Here is a 20378-nt window from a genome sequence, read left to right on the forward strand (position 1 = left end):
ATGATACCAAAACCATACAAAGACATTACATGAAAAGGAAACTACACATCAACATTTCTCATGCATATAGATTTAAAAATTCCAAACAAAATTTTAGCAAATCAAATCCCACAATATTAGCTTGATTGTGGTAACCATTACACAAGTTATACTGATATCAAAACACCACATTTTACATCTTAAACATATAGTTTTAATTTGTCAAACAAACAAATCAATAATTTAAAATATATATATATATATATATATATATATGCATATATAATGTGTTTACCCCATAAATGCTGAATTCTTTGAGCATTCAGACATCTAATAGGACATTTTCCCTGTTAATAACATTACCCATGCTGGTTTTTTTTTTTTTGCATCCTATTTTAATATTAAGCTTTTATGATGTTAATACAGGTTAATTGATTCATTTGTGAGAATTTTTATTGTGAGAATTACATAAAGTAATAAATGTAAAACATTAATAACTGGTTGAGCACAAAATGGGATCAGTAAATTTTGCCAGTTAGAAATCTACTTCTTCCTTGATTAGGTTTGCAAACACACTTCTTTCATAGAAAAAACACTGGCCACCTACTTCTTGTCTTTCTGAGCTGGCATTTCCTGTTGTGGCCTCGCCAACCAGCCATCATCCCCATGACTATAGACATGGTTTCATGATCCTTTAGCCTTAGAGCAGCGCTACTTTAAGTGCTGGTCTGCAACAAGAATTTAGCCTCAGAATGTTAGTTAATGTAGCTTGCCACTTTTGAGTACCAAGGTCTTAGAGTATGTCATGTCTTGCACACAGAGTTTGGATTTTAAAGTCAGCATTTATACTTGCTCATGAGATCACACTGTGGTGCATATTTTGAATATGTGTATAAAGGTATATGTATTTATGACATCAATAAATGTGACTTTGATGTATTTACTTTTCTCTTGGGGTCATCACATATAACTATTAGGTTGGTGCAAAAGTAATTGTGATTTTTGCAATTATTTTTAACTTTTTAAACTTCAATTACTTTTGCACCAACCTAATAGATCTCATGCAAACGAATGCTCCAAATTTTGTAACCATATGAAATGCCCTAAAAATAGTGATATGTTTCTTACCTTGCATATGAAAATAGCTTCAGGATCAATCAATCCTTTGACAAAGATCTGAGATGGGGTAGCAAATAAGTTTCTTGTCATATGATAACCCTGTCGAATGGTAATGGCTCTCTGTGCACTGTGTGGAAACATATTTGGAGAATGAATCTGGGAAAAAGTACTCTAACCGATTAGTGATGTCTACCATGAGCGTGGGGGTGAAGCCTGGCAACATGCTATGCTGTGTATTTGTTTTCCTCGGCTAGGAGTTTTGCGTTTTTCTTCTACTAAAAAGAGTGACTTGAGTTATTCTATTGCAGGACATGAAAATCATGGCAGGAAAGGAGAACCAGGTCTTACTGACAAACCTAGAGCTGTCTCTCTTGAAGAATACTATATGGATGTGGCTTTCCTCATTGATGCTTCCCACGGAGTAGGAAATGATGACTTTAAGGAAGTGAAAGCGTTTATAACTTCAGTGCTTGATTACTTTTACATTGCCACAGATCCACTGACCTCCACCTTAGGAGATAGAGCGGCAGTCCTGACCTACTCTCCTCCAGGCTATACGCCCAACACTGAACAATGCCCCGTCTACCTGGAATTTGATTTGGTTACTTATAACAGTGTATACCAAATGAAACATCATCTCCAAGACTCTCTTCAACAGCTCAATGGGGATGTTTTTGTCGGCCATGCCCTGCAGTGGACAATTGACAATGTGTTTGCAGGAACCCCCAATCTAAGGAAAAACAGAGTTATCTTTGTTATATCTGCTGGCGAAACCAACCCCTTAGACAAGGAAGTCTTAAGAAATGTATCTCTGAGAGCCAAGTGTCAGGGCTACTCCATATTTGTGTTTTCCTTTGGTCCTAAACACAATGATAAGGAATTAGAAGATTTAGCTAGCTACCCACTGGATCATCACTTAGTCCAGCTTGGCCGAATTCACAAGCCAGATTTGAACTATATTATTAAGTTTGTCAAGCCATTTGTCCATTCAATCAGACGTAAGTCATTAAACCTTTCTATTGCTTTTGCAGTAGATTTAATGTCTCTGCATACCAGTTGACTTGATAACATGATCCTTATTTCAATCAAGAGTGCTGGAGTCTAAGACATGAGTAGGACCTGGCAGTGAGAAAACTGCAGAGAAAAATCTCAGGTCTTATTGACCTTGAACTTTACTGCTGCACTGACAAGGTCTTGGCCAGAAAACATATTGGTAAAAAGTGTCTTTTAACACTTACCTGGGAGTGTTTATTATGTCCAAGTTCTTTTAATGGATTATATCCTTAGTATAGCCTTCATAGGAAAGTATTAATATCCCTATTTTACAAGTGAGAAAACAGGTTCAGAGACATTAAATAAATTGCTCAAAAACTCACAGTTAATAATTGGCAAATTCTAGACTCAACTCCATGCATTCTGATACCAGAGCTATGCTCTTGTCCTTTAAACTATACTTCAATTCCTAAACCCTTAACAAGTTATGCTGCTCTAATAAATAATATCCCATTACCACCATCTTCCACCTACTCCAAGGACTTCTGTTTTATCTTGCCATTATAAATCACCTTTGGTTCTGACTCGAATTCTTATGATCCATGGGGCACAAATCCCTTCTAGAGCCTGTGTGCCAGAAAGCTGGCTTAAGCACAGTCAGGCAGGAGAATTAAGGGTATCTTTTCACAGTGGGGCTTTGAGAGTGGCTGCCCCAGCCTCTGTCTGTGTATTGTAATTTTAGACACGTATAGTAGCATACCTAAGAGCTTCCAGCATCAAGCAAGTCCTGGCCTGTGCTGGGCATTAGGAGTGGGTCAGAGATCACATTGCAGCTACAGCAAGTTTACCAGAGAGCCTCAGGAATGCAGATTTTCTGGCCCTCATTAAGCCCCCAGGCTCACATAACCCTCAGGGATTTTAGAACTCTAGATTTATATTTAGTTGCAGGCTTATCAGTTGCAAAATATTGGTGCCTTCTTCCAACCCCAAGATAAATAGGCCAGGCAATTTCAATAGTCAATGGTATCTTCTAGAAAGATCCTCCTTTTATAGGGAGAGAAACAGATGATAGAAGGGATTAAGCAATGTTCTTGAATTATATCACAATCCTGTGATGTATGGTGCATGAGAAGTTTTGACTCAATCACTGCAATATCTCGTTGACTTTGCCAACGAGGTATTGCAGTGTCAGCGAGTGCCCACTTTGCTGAGTCCCTTATAAAATTAGTTTCCTCTTGAAAACACCTCCAACTACAGGAAAAGATGAACTGACTTTGGGTGATACTCAGAATGTGGAAGGATAAACTTTAGATTAACCGGCCTACTCTCTCTCCAGGTGCCATCAACAACTATCCCCCTGCAGATCTGAGACCCAAGTGTGTTAATATCACCTCCCCCAACCCAGAAAACACTGGCAGAGAAAACACTCTATTGTAAGTTGACAAAGTCACAGTTTGAGTAATATGACAGCTGGAAACAGTACTTACGAAAATAATTTGAAATGAATAGTATTTTAGTTTTCAAGATGCAAGTTTGGTTGCTGTGTGTGTGTGTATGTGTGTGAGTGTGTGTGTGTGTGTGTGTTTTAAATGTTCCTGGTTTGTGATGACAGCACAGATCTGGTGTTAATAGCAGATCAACTATGACCCTTATTAGAAAGAAACATGTTTCCATTTCTGTTGCTTTTACAAAAAAAAAAAAAAAAATGGAGGGCGGCCTAAAATTACCTTCTTAGTTACTATAACACCACTCTAATGTTAGGTACTGCCAAAACATAAAATTTACAATATCAAAGTTTAGATGTGATAATTTTAGAGCAGCAGAAAAACATAATAAAGAAAATGTCGCAAAAGCAGCAAAAACATTTGCCATTTAGTAAACAGAACCCATATGAAGAGTGGCAGGAAAGACACTTTTAAGTTTGATTTTGCAAAGTACAACTCTAAGTACCCAATAAAGATTCAGTGATGAGAATAATGTTGTTTTGGAGTCCTAAACCACTAACACAAAGGCTAATTTCCCTTTGGAATATTAAAATATCACCCCTCCATCAAATTTCATCTACAAACTGCCTTTGGACTATTACAATCACATGCATAAAATTGGTTCCTATTGTATTGTCTGGCTGTGTTTACAGTTAATCCTTTAAGGGACTCAGCTAATGTATTTTTCATCTCTTTCCTCTGTCACATCAGCCTTCTTCCTGAAGTATATGAGATAGAGACAGAAAATGGAAAGCTGTTTGGTGAATTTGGTTCCCAGGAGCAGCATGCCTTTGTATTAGGGAACAATGATAGTAATGATTCTGAGATCACTACTGATTTGATCCAAAAGTTATACATGCTCTTTTCAACTGGGGAACTGGTGATGAAAGACAAGGAAGAGGCACATTCAGAAGAAATTACAGCTCCAGCAAATGGTGAACAACGAGATAAAAAAGGTAACCTTGAGTACAATAGAATTGAAGACCCTGGAGTACCTTTGTTTGTATTTTCCCCTGTTGGAAGATGAATAATAAGAACTCACTGGGACCTGTAGGGATGATGTGGTAGAGAGGCTTTACCATCTAGGGCTACAAGGGGTTCCCAAAATAAGGGGGCAAGGGAGCTAAAACTCCAGAGAGGCAAAAATGGGAAACAGTGGTGTTGACAAAACCAGAACTAGGAGCAGGTTTAAATGTTTGTTGTGAGGTCAGGGAATAGAGACATGAGAAGGACCAAAGCAAGGACCACGGTCCTGAATAAGCAAGAGGAACCCCGCACCCTAGTGCAAAATAGGGGTGAGGAGCAACTGCACAACAAACCGCCCGCATTTGAATACTCAGTGTCTGCCTTCTACCTTTGCAAGCGGAGCTTTCCTGGTCTGAGATTCAGGCTCCTAGCTGAGGCCACACTTCAGTGGTGCCCAGAGAGAGCAGGAGATCTCTGGAGGTTGAGGGTTGCTTTTCAGACTGCATGAGGAAGTGGCTATGGATCTACAGCTAAGGAGAAAACAGGAGATGGAGAACAGGAAGTTATAGTAAGCTCTAGGGCAGCTGTTCAAAATCTTTGCTGTATACCAAGATTATGTGGACAATTATTTTAAAATAAATATTCCCGGGTATCTACTAAAGCAGAAAATATGCATATCCTGTGATCCAGCAATTGGATAAAAATATAGATTTGCCAAAATTTAGGTACTAGAATGTTTATAACAGCACTATTTGTAGTAGCCCTAAAGTGGGAACAAAAGTGCCCAACAGCAGATATGATAAGTAAATTTTGGTCTAGTTATATAATAAAATACTATATATGTATGTAAATACTCCATATGTACATATACACGTACTATACATATATATGTGCTATATATTATGTATTACATATATAATCTACATATTAGATATGGGTATAATTATAGATATAGAACAAAATCAGCAAAATGATGAAAATTAAGAGATGAGGATAGAGGAAATATGAAAAATATAGCCAGAAAGAGGAGAGAAGGTGAGATGTAAGAAAAGGAAAATAAAATATAAATATGATAAAATACCTGCTTCTGCTGAAGATGGACTAATCCCACTTTAGCCTCAAGACAGAGTAAGCCCAGACTGCCTATTTCTTCCACTGATTAATTACTCCTCAAAATTCTGGACAAAACACAAAAAGCAGCCATTTGAGAACTCTGAAAAGTAAACAAAAACAGATATATTGAAGGGGAATGAGTTTCCCACTTTCTTTTCTCTTTTCTTTTGTGACTTTGTACTGAGGGCAGGCCCCAGTCCTGAAGCTGTGTGGTGGGAGTAGAGCAGGTGGCTAAAACATGGTAGTGACCCCATATTTCTAGGCAGAAGAACTAGAAAAAGGGGCCCCTCGTTGTCAAAGATAGTAGAAGAAACCCCCGTTTTCCCTCTCTTTCCTCTCATGGTTTTACTCAGAAAGTGGGCACAGTTTAGAGCTGAGTGGAAGGCTAGCACAGCTATAGTGAAAGAGAAAACCTGTCTTTCTGGTCAGAGGAACCATGAAGAAGGCCCTGTTAGTCAGCATGTGGGGGTAACCTCAGACAGAAGAGATCTGGAGAACGGGAGCCTCTAATTCTAATTATGGAGACGACGTAAGTCCTAGGCTCTCCCCTAAGTTGTGCATGGATGGGAAAGACCCAACACAGGATAATGAAGTATTTGGTACTAAACTAAGATGAGACAGCACCTGCATTCTGAACCTCGCAGGTTGATTGCCTACTTTAAAAAAATTGAAATTCTACGGAGAATTATATAATAGGACATAGAGTCTATACAACATAATATTCAAAATGTTCAGGATAAAAATCCAAAATTATGCAACATGCAGTGAATCAGGAGATGTGAATTACTTTCAAAGGAAAAAACAATCAACAGATGCCAACCTCAAGCTGACTCAGATATTGCAATTGTCAAAGACATTAAAGGAGCTATTATAACTATGCTCCATGAGGTAAAAATAAGCAAGTTGAAATGAACAGATAGATAGACATCCTTGGCAGAGAAATCAAGATAACAAAAAAAGAACCAAAAGCATATTTTAGAAGTAAAAAAATAGTACAATATCTGAAATTTAAAAATTCACTGGATGGGATCAATAGCAGAATGAAGATGACAGAGAAAGAGTCAGTGAACTTAAAGATAGGCTAATTATATAATCCGAAGAGAGAAAAGAAATTTTTAAAAAATTAACAGAACCTAGTAGACTTGTGGAACAATATCAAAAGGTCTAACGTTTGTTTCATTGGCATTCTAGAAGGAAAGTAGAAAGCAAGTTAGATTCATTCAGGAAACAAAAAATGGCGCAAAACTTACCAAATTGGTAAAGATATAACTTTATAGATTTTAAAAGTTCAAAGAAAACCCCACTCAGACACATCATAAACTGCTGGAAACAAAAGATGAAAGTTTTAAAGCATCTAGAGAAAAACTACATGTTGCAAAAGGGAACAACTATTCAAATTAACTGTAGATTTCTCGTCAGAAACCATGAAGGCCAGATGACAGTGAAACAACATTTTCTTCTTCAAAGAGCTGAAAGATAAGAACTGTGAACACAGAGTTTTGTATCCAGTGAAAGGAGTCCCCTGGAATGAAGGCAAAATCAAGATATTCTCAGATAAAGGGAAAGGAAGAGAATGTGTTGCCAACAGACATATACAAAGGGGCACCATGATGGCAAAACCAGGGAACTGGAGTGAGGTCAAATGACTGGTGATTAGATGGGTAAGAGAACTGAGGAAGGGACATAATGAGAACTCAAGGAGAGGATTGGAAGGGAGGCTGCTTGAGTAAGAGAAAGTAGCAGGTGCCAGATGCAGCTCACTCGTGCACGGAGCTATACTTTGTAAGGTAATTTTATACACGTGATCTCATTGGGTTCCCTCTAAAACCCCATGTGAGAGACTGGAATTAATATCCCTCATATACAGATGGAGAAACTGAAACTCAACGAGGGTTAGTGCCTTCCTGGGACTTAATCCTGGTCTGGCCACTCCTGATTTAGTGTGCTTTCCTAACACTGGAGGAAGGAATTGGGGTAGATCAGAGACAGAGTGGGTGAGTGTAAGAGGGGATGTCTTAGTCAGGTCAGGCTGCCATAACAAATGCCATAGACTGAGTGGTTTGAATAATAGTAATTTATTTTCTCACAGTTCTGGAGGCTAGGAAGTCCAAGAGCAGGGCACCAGGCAATTTGGTTCCTGGTGAAAGCTCTCTTCCCTGCTTGCAGAGGGAATATCAAATCACTGTGATATTTAGATTCCATGGGGTGAATCAAAAGAGAAATGTGGAAGTTTTATTTTTAAAAGTCAGTTTTTATAATATGTCACAAATTATATCCTTTTCAATTACTTAACCTCATAATGAAAAAAAATAGATACTATAAAGTGTACGGGAAAGAGCAGATGATCTTTTTCCCTTGAGGTGGGTATGTAAGGGAAAGTGTTTGAAGAGAGTAAACACGAGCATCTCTAAGTTCCTGTCTATGGGTCAGGTTCCCCGGAGTTGGCCCTGAGGTGAGGATTCATGTGCATGTAACTTATTGAGGAGGTGCTCATGGGAAACCGGGAAAGGAATGGAAGAAGGAAGACAGGGAAGGAAGGAGTGGAAGCCAAACAAGGTGTTATCTCGGGCAAAGTGCCACAGACAGCAGCTTCAGCTTGCTCCTTCTTGCACTTTGGCATGAGAGTTGTGCTGCAGAATCGTCCTGACCCGAGATAAGAAAGTTGGGCTTTCTCACTCATAGATCATTGATTGCTGAAGGGCTCCCTTAGGGAGGGCTGTACACTCCCAGGTACTCATTCTGCATGTGCTTAAAGCCATTCTGGTGGCTGGACAGCAGCCCTCCGAAGAAGAACAGTAGGTGCTGATGCTGGAAGCAAAAGCTTGTATAGGGATGAGGGGTGAGGAGGACAGGGATAGGAAGAGAAGGAATGTTGTCTAGAAATTAATGCTAAAAAATAGATCAGAGGGACATGGACAGTCCTGACATTGTCTAATGCATATTCCTTTTAGTTCCAATTCAATTATACAACTACTAAACGTGGGAAGCATGGAATTTCAGATCATGATATACCAATGTTTTCCCAGAAGACGTATATCTATACTAGTTTATATGAGGTTGGACAATTAAGTTCACGAACTTATCCTAAAAAAATTACTACCTACCTCATTGCTGAATATCACTATGGTCACCTTTGAAGTACTCCCCTTGGGAAGCTGTGCACTGACACTAGCACTTAGTCCACTCTTCAAAGCAATTTTGAAACCCGTTTTCTGGAAAGGCCAACAGAGCTCTCGTCATATTACACTTGATGTCCTGATTGTCATCAAAATGTCTTCCTTTAGATATTTCTTTTACCTTCAGGTAAAGAAAGAAATCATTAGGGGCCAGATCAGGTGAGTAGGGAGGGTGTTATTTGTTTACTGGCTAAAAACTCTTACAGACAATGCCCTGTGAGCTGGTGCATTGTCATGATGCAAGAGCCATGAATTGTTGGTGAAAAGTTCGGGTCATTTAACTTTTTCATGCAACATTGTCAGCATTTCCAAATAGTAAACTTGGGGAACTGTGTGTCCAGTTGGTACATATTAATAATGAATAATCCCTTTGATATCAAAAAAGGTTAGCAACATTGTTGCAACGAATTCGTGAACTTAATTGTTCGACCTCAAATATTGCTCATTTATATCTATAATCGTATCAACCTGAATTGAACTTTTATTTTGACTATTGAAAATGGCGAAAACCATGTGTGTTTCATATGTGGCATTCAAAGGAATAGGCTCTAGAAATAACATTTAAAACAAATCCAGTAACATTAAGAGCAATCACATTTTTGTGTTTTGCAGATGGTGAGGGCACCAGATGATTGCAACAGAAAAGATAACTCTGTTGCCGTGTGTATGTCCATGTGGTTCTAACCAGAAAGTATGTATCATCTATTGAAGTTGGAGGGGTAAGTGACAGGAATGTTTCACGAAACAATTGGCTAATAAGGTGCTAAATTTGTTGTTTTAAATCCGTGGAAAGACTTTTCTGAGCAAAGACATCAGTGAGCAGAACCGAGAAACTAGGAATGATTTCATTTCTCCTGAGAACTGGGATAACTGACCTTGAAGAGTTAACTGAATCTTTTCTTTGACAGCTCTGTACAGTTCGTGCATCAATTTCAATGATGTATCTGCCTAAAGAAGATTTTTGTCATAATTTTCATCACATCTATATCTCAAATTGAACTCTTGAGTAAAAAGTAGTTAGATTTAGAATTTCCTAGGAATGTCTTGTATTTGTTCGCAGAACTAAAAACCTATGCCCATGTCTTCAGTTCTGTTACTACCCTAATGTTGCATCTTGCACTGATTGCCCTGGGAAATCTATCAGGCTGCTGTCACCATTGTCAACGCTTGCTCTTACCAGGGCATTTGCGAAAGAATGGAATTTTTGATAAAGAAAAAAGTGAGACCAGGCTAATTTGATGAACTGCTATTTTGTGCTCTGATCATTTGTTTTACATTTTAGCATGCCTTGCTTTGTGTGTAATTAATTTTGCTGCAACAAAACAAAACATTATGAAAAAACATGAATACTCTATATGACCAGAGCTGTTCTTGGGAATTACAACGTAGCAAGAGACAAGTTCTAAAATAAAAGCAAGTCTGACCTGGAAGCTTGTTCTGTTCATTTTTATTTATCTGTAATCTATCTCAGACCCATTCAAACACCAGTGCAGGATTAAACATATTTGGAAAACATACATAAATATAAAATAAGCTGATAGTAAATTCACTTAAAAAATCATTCAATTTGGTTAAGGCAACAATTATTAAGTCAATGAGTATATGCTATAAATTTAAAAAGTGACTATGTTAGTGGGGCAATACTATAGGCAATTTTGTACTTTTTCCACATGATTTTCCTTAACATTACTCTTATTCAAAATTATTTGAATAATTTTAAATAATTTAATCTTAATTCTAGGTCATAAAATATGTTAAAGCAGCCATTTATTGCTCCCTGTGAAGTTTTAAAGCAAATGTTACCATTTGATAAATTAAAGTTCTGTTTTTCCATAGACTCTTGGTAGGTATATGTGTGTGAGTGAGAGAGTGAGAGAGAGAGAGAAAGAGAATGTGTGTGTGTGTGTGTGTGTGTGTGTGTGTGTGTGTGTGTGTGTGAATGTATGCATGAAGAATACATCAGATCCCTAAATCCAAAAGTAACATGGGTTATCAAGAATGTGAAGCGAGGGCGGCCAGATGGCTGTTTGTATGAGCGGGAATTCCTAACAACAGGGTTGCTGGTTCAATTCCCACATGGAATGGTGGGCTGCACCCCCCACAACTAGGTTGAAAATGGCGACTGGACTTGGAGCTGAGCAGCGCCCTCCACAACTAGATTGAAGGACAACGACTTGACCTGGAGCTGATGGGTCCTGAAAAAACACAGTGTTCTCCAATATTCCCTAATAAAAATTAAAAAAAAAAAAAGTTGAAGCCAGAGGAACTCATACGCTGCTGATGGGGATATAAATTGTTCCACCTTTGCACAGCATTGCACCAACATCTATTTAGGATGATGATGCATATATCCTTCAACTCAGCAATCAACTGTAGTTCTCTATCCCTATAAAAGCTCTCACACATGTACACAAGGAACCAAATGCAAACACGTTCACCACAGCATTGTGTGTTTTAGTGAAGAGTTGAAACCAACGGAAATGTCCTAAATGTACTACATTCATACAATGAAATATAATATGGCTACATCTATAAACAGGGACAAATCTCAGATGATATTGAACTAAAAAGGGTTTCAGGAAGATACATTATGTCATCATTTATACAACATTTTAAAACCTGAGAAGCAATACCACGTATTATTTATGGATATCCACAACTGTAATAAAAGCATACACGGGGATGAAAAACACCAAATTCAAGAGAGTGTTTATCTTTCAGTGGGAAGGGTTAAAGCAGAGGTCCAATTGTCATCGTGTTACTTTATGTTATACCCTGGGTGATGGCAAAAATGGGTGTTCCTTATTTTTAATTTAAATTTTTAATCTATTTTTGGATGCCTGACATATTTCATAATTAAAAAAGAGTCAACCAAGTCATGAAAATAAGTGTAAAATTCAAGTAAATCCTTATGTTGTATCTAGAAACGTGTTAAGAATTTGGTGGTTACCAGAGGGTAAGGGGGTTGGGGGGTGGGGGATGAGGGTGAGGGGGATCAAATGTATGGTAATGGAAGGGGAGCTGACTCTGGGTGGTGAACACACAGTGTGATTTATGGATGATGTGATACAGAATTGCACACCTGAAATCTATGTAATTTTACTAACAATTGTCACCCCAATAAATTAAAAAAAATAAAATAAATTAAAAAAAAGAAAAAAGAAAAAAGAAAAAAAAGAAAAAGAAAAAAAAAGAATTGTGAAGAATTACATATATATATCCTTGCCCATGAGGAGTTTACATTAAGTCAAAGTCACTAGAGTTACGTAACATTCTAGCACAGTGGTTCTCCTTGAACCCCAAGCACCAGGGAATCTTGTCCCCTTCACTGGTATGCCACATAATTTTGAGCAATGTGCAAAATTAGTTTATGTTATCACTGAGTGTACATGTTACCACTTTTGATGTGAATTTTATGTCTCAGTGGTCACCTGAGGTTGTATAGCAGTTTGATGCATATAAAAGGTAAGAGGGGGTGATATTAAGTGACATTGTTTCACTGGAGGAACCATTACACTGTAAATATAGGGAACCTTTTAAATAAATGTATTAGGTATTTTGGACATTCAAGCCAAAAATATAATGCCTAAATTTGTGTTGTGGGCACAAAAACAGTTGAGAACCAACAGCAGAGGGTGACCAAAGGATGAAAAAAATACAGTGCTTAAATTCAGAATAAGGCTGCTAAGTAGAGCCAGGAATTGCTTTGGAAATCAAAGAAGGAAAAAGAATCACCTGGAATTTAAATAATTGGAGAAGACTTCAAGGAATACGTGGGATTCACACCAGGTCCCTGTTTGCAGATCCTTAATGTTCTCCTTTCAGTTCTTGTAAGATAACAATACAAACTCCTTTCATGCCTTAAAAAACCCTGCAAAATCTGACCTTTGCTCACCTTTTCAGCCTAATCTCTTCCCACTGTAAGGAACTTCTTTCCTTTCCTAACTCCTATTCATCCGTCTGGGCTAGCTGTCATCTTCTTGGCAATTCCTCCCATAAACTTCCCAAAGCTGGGCAATGTAATCCCCACCCCACTGTATATTTTCCTAGTACTAGATTTCTCCCTCTGAGTCCTCACTAGGGAGGATTAGAATGGCTCGGTCATTCACTTGTCTATTTCCCCAAGAGGCACTGAAGTAAGCATCCCTATTTGTTCATCATTGTACCCCTAGAGCCCCGGGTGGTGCCTGGTACTTAAAAGGCACCCAATAAAGATTTGGTGAATGAATGAACAAACTCACTTGAAGAGATAAATATGGTTTGGTTTGATAGAGAGGAGAGGAACTGGCACGAGCAATGACAAGAAAAGAAAAACCAGCAAGACCCATGTGTGTATTTTGTACACTGAGGTGAGTGGGAAATTGGGAGTGTGTAAACAGGGCTTGTAAAGGGCCAGTGTGATTGGATTGAAAATCTAGGGATTAGTGGAAGCTGAGGCCACGGTAAGTGTGGTGAGTTGCTGAAAAGCCTTTTTAAATCAGCTTTAAAAAAAAAAGGGAAATTTAAAAAAAAAATCTTGAACCATTCCACAATAGCCAATCTATTTGAATATGGAGTGGTCTGTAAGCAAAACTGCACGTTCTCAAAAGGAGCCACGCACAGGCATTAAACACACATTTTTTGAGGGGTCCTGTGTAGCGGTGACCTATAGCCAAGCCACTGATGACTTACATGACATGGACAACACACTGCAGAAGAGCTGGACAGAATTCCAGATGACTAAGAATCCTGTGATCTCTCTGGAAAACTTCATCTGATCCTAAATCTTTCATCTGAGTATGAGTGGTGGGGGTGGAGAATTTGAATAGTCATAGTTGAAAATCTGCGTGGTCCCTATCGGACTCCCTAAATTGGAAACTTTTTATCTCTGATGAAGAACTCTGGAATTTTCTTTTGATTAAATTTCTTCTCAACCTTTCCCCCATCCCCCACCCCCCACTGTCCACCTTGACAACCCTAGTGCCTCTCACCTTGTAATCTGCTAGGAACATAATAGGTGCTCAACAGTGACTTTTCTTTGTGCAGGAAGGGGTGGCTGAATAAAAACTATCTTGCTGAGCCTGGCTACCATCCTGTTGGCCTCCTTCTCTTCTTCTCCCCAGCTCCTACTTCCCAAACTGAATTTGGATTCTATGCTGAGAAAAAGTCCTGTAACAACTAGAAGTTGTCCGCTACAAATGCTGCTAGTAAGGAATTTCTCACCTCCTGTGATGAGAACAGCTGTGTGGCGGCCTGGCTCATCAGAGGACTATTTGCAAATCTCTTACAAAAGACTATCTTCGACGCCAGATGACAAATATTATGAGAATAGTCTAAGAAACAGCATAAATTGTCTTTTATCCTCTCAGTGACTAGCTCTTCTGCAAAGTAAAAAGGTTTATTTTCTAGTACAATGAAATTGATCTACAAGTGCCCTGTGTTGTGTGGCTTTGAAGGGCCACAAGTCTAGCTACTCAAAGTGTAGCCGATGGCATACGAACCAGCAGCATTAGCATCACCTGGGAACTTGTTATAAAGGCAGACTGTCTGGGCTCCACCCCAAACCAATCGGATCAGAAGCTACAATTTAACAACTTATTATTATGTCCAGGTGATTCGTGTGCACATCTGAGTTTCAGAAGTGCGGGTATGGAATTCACTCCCTTGAAGCTCTGCCAGTGAGTAGGCGCATTTTGCAGGTTTTCAGTTCAGCTTGATATCATATATACTGAGCATCTCAAATGTAGCATGCATTATGCCAGAGAGAGAATATAAAGGTAAATAAAAGGTGACATATGACTTGAGCTCGTGGTCTAGCTGGGAAGACAGACCCAGAAGGAGATCATTTCAATTTCACATAGTAGTAGTGATAAGGTGAAGGTAAACAGAGAGCACTTGGGGAACATGGAGGACTCCTTACCCAAGACTAGGGATCCAGAGAAAGTTTCTCCAAGAAGAACCCCTTTGATTTGAATGAAAATGACTGAATCCAAATTAGCCAGGAGAAAACTGGGTAAGTAATCCAGCAAAAAGTAATTATCTCTCCCAGCTCTTTGTCTTTAAAATGGGTTTTTGTTTAAACAATGAACCCCATTATGTTTATGGGGAAAGGGGATTGACCACATGGATTTTGTATTGCTAACCTGAGTCCAGGAGTGATGGGAGGTAGGAGAGAGAGGTTAGTACAGGCCGACCATAGAGGACCTTATGTACCATGTTGAAGAGTTTAGATTCCATCCTGGAGGCACCAGAGAAGGATGTGATTAGAGTTTTATCATGGCTGGTACTGGCGGCTGAGGGAAGGGGGAATGGAGGGGAGAAGAACTAGTCACAGGGTAATTAGTTAGTAATCCAGGTGAGAATGGACAGTGGGGTTCAGGTTGGAATGAGGGAACATACTATAAGGTAACTATCTAAAAGGTAACATGAGGAGGGCATGGATAATAAATTAGTTTGGACAGAGGATAAGGGAAAGGACTGGATATCTAGACCAGTCATTCTCAAACTTGAGTGTGCTTAAGAATGCCCCAGACTTTCTGATCCAGCAGGTCTGGCGTGAGGCCTGAGAATGTGCATTTCCAGCTGATGCCGATGGTCCTGGGACCACACTTTGAGAACCCCTGCTCAATGGTTCTCACTTTTGATGGCTCATTGGAGTACCTAGGAACTTTTTAAACTACTGATGCCTGACCCTCATCCCCAGGCACACTGACTGAGTTGGAATGGGATACAGCCTGGATGCTGGGCGTGTTTAAAGTTCTGGGTGATTCTATTGTGCAGCTGAATATCAGCTAAATACCACCTACTTTTACTAGAAACACAGGAAAAGGAACCATGTTGGTAGTTTTTAAATTTATTAAAATTATTTCTCAATATTCTTACTTTTTTTCCCCTCCAAATACTTCATTATGTGTGTCCTCATATGTGTGCAAATGTATAGTCGAACCATTTGGAAGATCAGTATGATATATGGTGATTACTATTTAAAAGGGCAGGTGCCAAAAAGACCAAATAGAAATTATTTCTGTACCTAAGGCAGGAGGAAGACGGGGGGAAAGAAAGCAAAAAACATTTGTTGAATTCTTCCTGTGTACCAGATGCTATAATAAGTACTTTATATACATCGTTTCACTCAACGCTGACAGCAAAAAGAAAAGTAACATATCATCATCTCCATTTTATAAATGAGGGATCCAGGACTCGGAAAGAGAAGGTCACAGAGTCCAAGCGACAGAGAGTTAGATCTGGATTTGTCTGGTTCTTCCAAAGACCGTATTCTCTACATGCATTCTCAGGGGAAGAGAAATTGGCTATAATGTACAGAGAAAAATAGCTGGGATTAGGCATCAGGTGCTTGAATTCTAGTTCTAACTCTAAGTAGTTGTGCCACTTGGAGTGAATCACATCTTTGGGCCTTGATTTCCTCATGAATAAAATAGGGATAAAAATTGTATCTAGTCCATTGGATTAAATGAAATAATACTTAGCACAATGCCTGGCACATGCAGATGGAAGATAAATAATGTTAACTCTTTCTATACTCATCCTTTTCATCATCTTGACCAGTAAAATGGAGGAGATTGGGATAATCTTCCCTAAAATTCCCTCAAAATAAATTCTGTGATTAAGAATTTGCTACTTTCCTTGGTATCTGCAGCCTTTTTCTGAAACCTTTCAACCGATGACCTCCTCTTAAGAACTGGTCTCTGCTTAAAATCCACCACTGCCCTCCCGTAACCCTCCCGCTCCCTGGGATGTCCAGCCCGCCATGGGTTTCATTCCTAGCTGTGACAGAGAGCTGTGTCGGTGTTTTGGTGACTTGCAGGAGCAGCATTGAGTCTCTCCTGCTGCGTTGCTATGTTCAGCTCCGTCTGCAGCACCTGTGAGAGTCCTTATGCCAGACCCACAGGCGTTCTGGCCAGTGAACACATTTGCAGTAATAAATGGATCACCCTCCTCAGCTTCAATGCTAATGATCTTGTTCCGTTATCTGATATCCTGTAGGCTATTTGATGATCCAGAATGCAATTTGGAATCATGGCAAGAGTAAGACTTGCTCTACCACAAACTAGGTATGTGATACTCAGCTTGTGGCTTAAATTCTGGGACCTCCATTTTTCTCAGCTGTGAAATTGGTTTGTTGAGGCTTGGCATGTGTAAAGTGTATTATACAGTGTCTGGCTTGCAGCAGCTACTCAATAAAAGTTAGGGACCATCCCTAATGACTCTATTTGGGAAACTGGTGATAACTCTCAAGGTAGACCAAGGAACAGGGTTGTGTAGAACTTTGGAGAGTGCTGATCACGGCTCTATAAGCTTTTACAGTAGATTTGCTTTACTGTGACTCTTTGTCCCATTCAAGTAGCAGATCTTGCAACAGCTTTCACTTTAGCATTTCCAACGGGTACGTTTCTAAGATTCTCCTTGACATAGGCTGGGATATGACCTCAGTCACCTTCACCCCCTCAGCTATTTCTTAGCAATGGACTGTCTGCATGGTGGGGCAGAATCAATGGCATTCCTATTTGCATATGCCTTCCAGGACCCAGCAGGCTGAGTCTGCAGGGGAGTGACTGTCCCTGGGGCTTTTGCCAAAGTTTGTACCATGCAAACATTGCAGGTTGGAAGACTCTTTCCTCAGAATCTAGGTCTCTTGTTTCTTCTCTTACTCTGAGTTAGAGTAACTTTCAATTAAGTAGGGTTTTAACATGCAACATAGTTTTACCCCAATGCTAATAAAGAATGGTATTGGATCAAATTTGCTTAGTTTTTACCAGAAACCAGCTGGAGCTGATGTCTCAGCAATGTTGTGGCTGTTTTCCAGACAAGTGTTTCTCAAAGTAGAGTCCAGGGACCACTCCCATCAGAATTTCATAGACCTCGTTCAAACGCAGATTTTCAGCACCCACCTCCAATCCTACTTAATTAGAATCTCTGGGTATAAACACAGAAGCTACATTTTAACACACCCTTTAGGTGATTCTTATGCATATTGTATTATACTTCTGTCTTTTAATTTGAGAAGCTATAAAAATATTACTTGCTCAAAATTTTTGAAAATCAAATGACACTAAAAGGCTTTTAATAAAAGATAGCCATCACGTCCTCTCCCCTCCCCAGATCCATTTCCCAGAAGTTAACATATAAATTTTTATTACTTTCTTCTTGTAATTTTTACCTGTCTATTTCTAAATAAGGTGCTAATACTGCAATTCTATGTCATATTAATTTTAGACATTATCTACTGATTTCCTGTAATGATTGATAAATATTTAGCAAGTTATGTAACATAATTATCCATCCTTACCTTCTTGACATAGTCTCCTAAGTTTTTGTTAAATTAAGAGTTGCAGTTGATAATTAATGACTATATAAGGATTGCTTAGTATTGAGCCAAGAAGGGACTATAAAAATCTCTTTCTTATTCAAGTTCCATTTTATCTTTGAATTTGATCTCTGTCAAACAACTGTCAAATTTATGTTCCAAATATTCAAATATATCAGATACTTAGCGATTTCTCTCCTCTGCCCTGGGAGCCTTCACTCCCACAGTACCCTCATTCTTCTGCTCCATGCAGACTCTTTTCTTTTCACATTCTTTTCTTTTTAATTAAAATTTATTGGGGTGACAATGGTTAGTAAAGTTCATAGGTTTCAAGTGTACAATTCTGTAAACATCATCTATATATCACATTGTGTGTTCACCGCCCAGAGTCAGTTCTCCTTCCATCACATATATTCGATCCCTTTTACCCTCATGTACCACCCCCCGCCCCCTTACCCTCTGGTAACCACTAAACTATTGTCTTTGTCTATGAGTTTTTGTTTCTTCATTTGTTTGTCTTGTTCTTTTGTTTTCATCAAAAAATACTTAAGCTGCATTTAGATTTCATAAAATTAAAAATTAAAAAACTGGACTGTACTGGGGATAAAGGGGTAGAGCACAGAGGATTTTTAGGGCAGTGAAAATTTTTTGTATGATACATAATGATGAATACATACTACATATTGATTCAAACCATATAGAATGTACAATATCAAGAACAAACCATTATGTAAACTCCAGACTGTGGGTGATAATAATGAGTCAGTGAGATTCATAGATTGTAACAAATGTGCTGCTCTAGTGGTTCTTGAGTCCTTTCTCTCTTCTCCTTCTGGTACTCCTATGATGCAAATGTTGGTACGCTGGATGTTATCCCAGAGATCCCTTAAACTATCCTCATTTGTCTAGATTATTTTTTCTTTTTGTACTGATTGGGTGTTTTCTGCTACCTTCTAATCCAAACTGCGTCACATTAAGTTTTAGGTTCTTGATACAAATTGCCAAATCATTTGTAATAGTTTACGTTCTCATCTGCAATATATAAGCTCATCATATCACACCCTAATAAGTAATCTCTTTTATCTTTTTTGTATTTTTCCAATTCTACATGTAAAAATATCCATAATTTTAATTTACATACTTTTGACTATGATGAGGTTAAACATTCTCTCGTATATATTGACCATTTATTCTTCTTATTCTATTAATTGTCTATTCATTATTTTTGCCCATCTTTTTTATGCAAAAAACAATGAAGAGATCACAAAGGAAAAAAGCTCATTATAGTCAATTTCACAAAATGTAATAAAATCTCTATAGAAATAATAGAAACAAATGATAGACTGGGGAGACTATTTGAACAAATATGACATACTTAGCATTGATATATTAATGTTAAATTTCCACTGTCCAATAAGATTTTGAAAAGTAGTGAGCTTTCTTGCAGAGAAGGTATTTAAGCCAAGAAAGGGGGACTAGTGTCAAGGTTGCTCCCAAATGGGTTCTTAAATTAAGAATTGAATTTTATACCAAAACGTGTGACTACTCTTATAATGGCCCTTCCACCAACATTTGCCTGCCGTGCAAAGATCCATATGTAGAACTGTGGTTATTTCCGGAAATATCCACTTAACATTCTTTAGCACAAGGTCTTTCCAGTAATAATAATAGCCCGGCACTGTCCTAAGCTCTTTACATACTTATTTAATCCTCATAACAGCCTTATGAGTAGGTACTATTGTAATCTCCATTTCAGAGAAGAGAAAACGAAAGCCCAACGAGACTAAATAATTTACCAGTCAGTTACAGAGTGGCGACACATTACTGGCATTCACTGATTATTATTTCTATCCAGTTGACTAATTATACATTTGTTTATTCTCAAACTAATTCTCAGAAGAGTTTGGCATGACTTGCACAAATAAACGTCCAAGAAAGATGTTTAAGAGCAAAACTGAATATCATCCTGATGACTTGAGATGAGCACAAAGAAGTAAAAGGGAAGGGGAGGGATAGTTGGAAGAGCTCAAATTAGAGTGGTGCCAATTGCATGCCTCAAACTTCAAGGATGTTTTTCAAGATACAGTGGAATTTTGTCCAGGTTCCAAGAAGAACCAACACAGAATTCCCTTTCTCAGGAAAAACTGGAGAAAATTCTGGCAAAAACAATCCCAGAGGGACAAAGGCTAGAGGTGAGGGAGAGATGGAACCTTCAAATCTGAGTGCTTTCCATTCCATGGGTCA

At 38.5% G+C, this 20378-nt stretch overlaps 1 protein-coding gene across 1 annotated transcript in view; it reads left to right on the forward strand.

The window, feature by feature from the left end:
- Positions 1 to 10212, forward strand: part of COL6A5 (collagen type VI alpha 5 chain) — a 113834-nt gene extending 103622 nt beyond the window's left edge. Inside the window, 4 exon segments of the mRNA XM_033131493.1 lie at positions 1407 to 2096; positions 3428 to 3524; positions 4287 to 4531; positions 9443 to 10212. Coding sequence (XP_032987384.1) covers positions 1407 to 2096; positions 3428 to 3524; positions 4287 to 4531; positions 9443 to 9462 — 1052 coding nt within the window. The 3' untranslated portion in view covers positions 9463 to 10212.
- Positions 10213 to 20378: the final 10166 nt, after the last annotated feature.

The sequence above is a fragment of the Rhinolophus ferrumequinum genome, chromosome 17 (assembly GCF_004115265.2).
Source record: "Rhinolophus ferrumequinum isolate MPI-CBG mRhiFer1 chromosome 17, mRhiFer1_v1.p, whole genome shotgun sequence".
Taxonomy (NCBI): Eukaryota; Metazoa; Chordata; class Mammalia; order Chiroptera; family Rhinolophidae; genus Rhinolophus; species Rhinolophus ferrumequinum.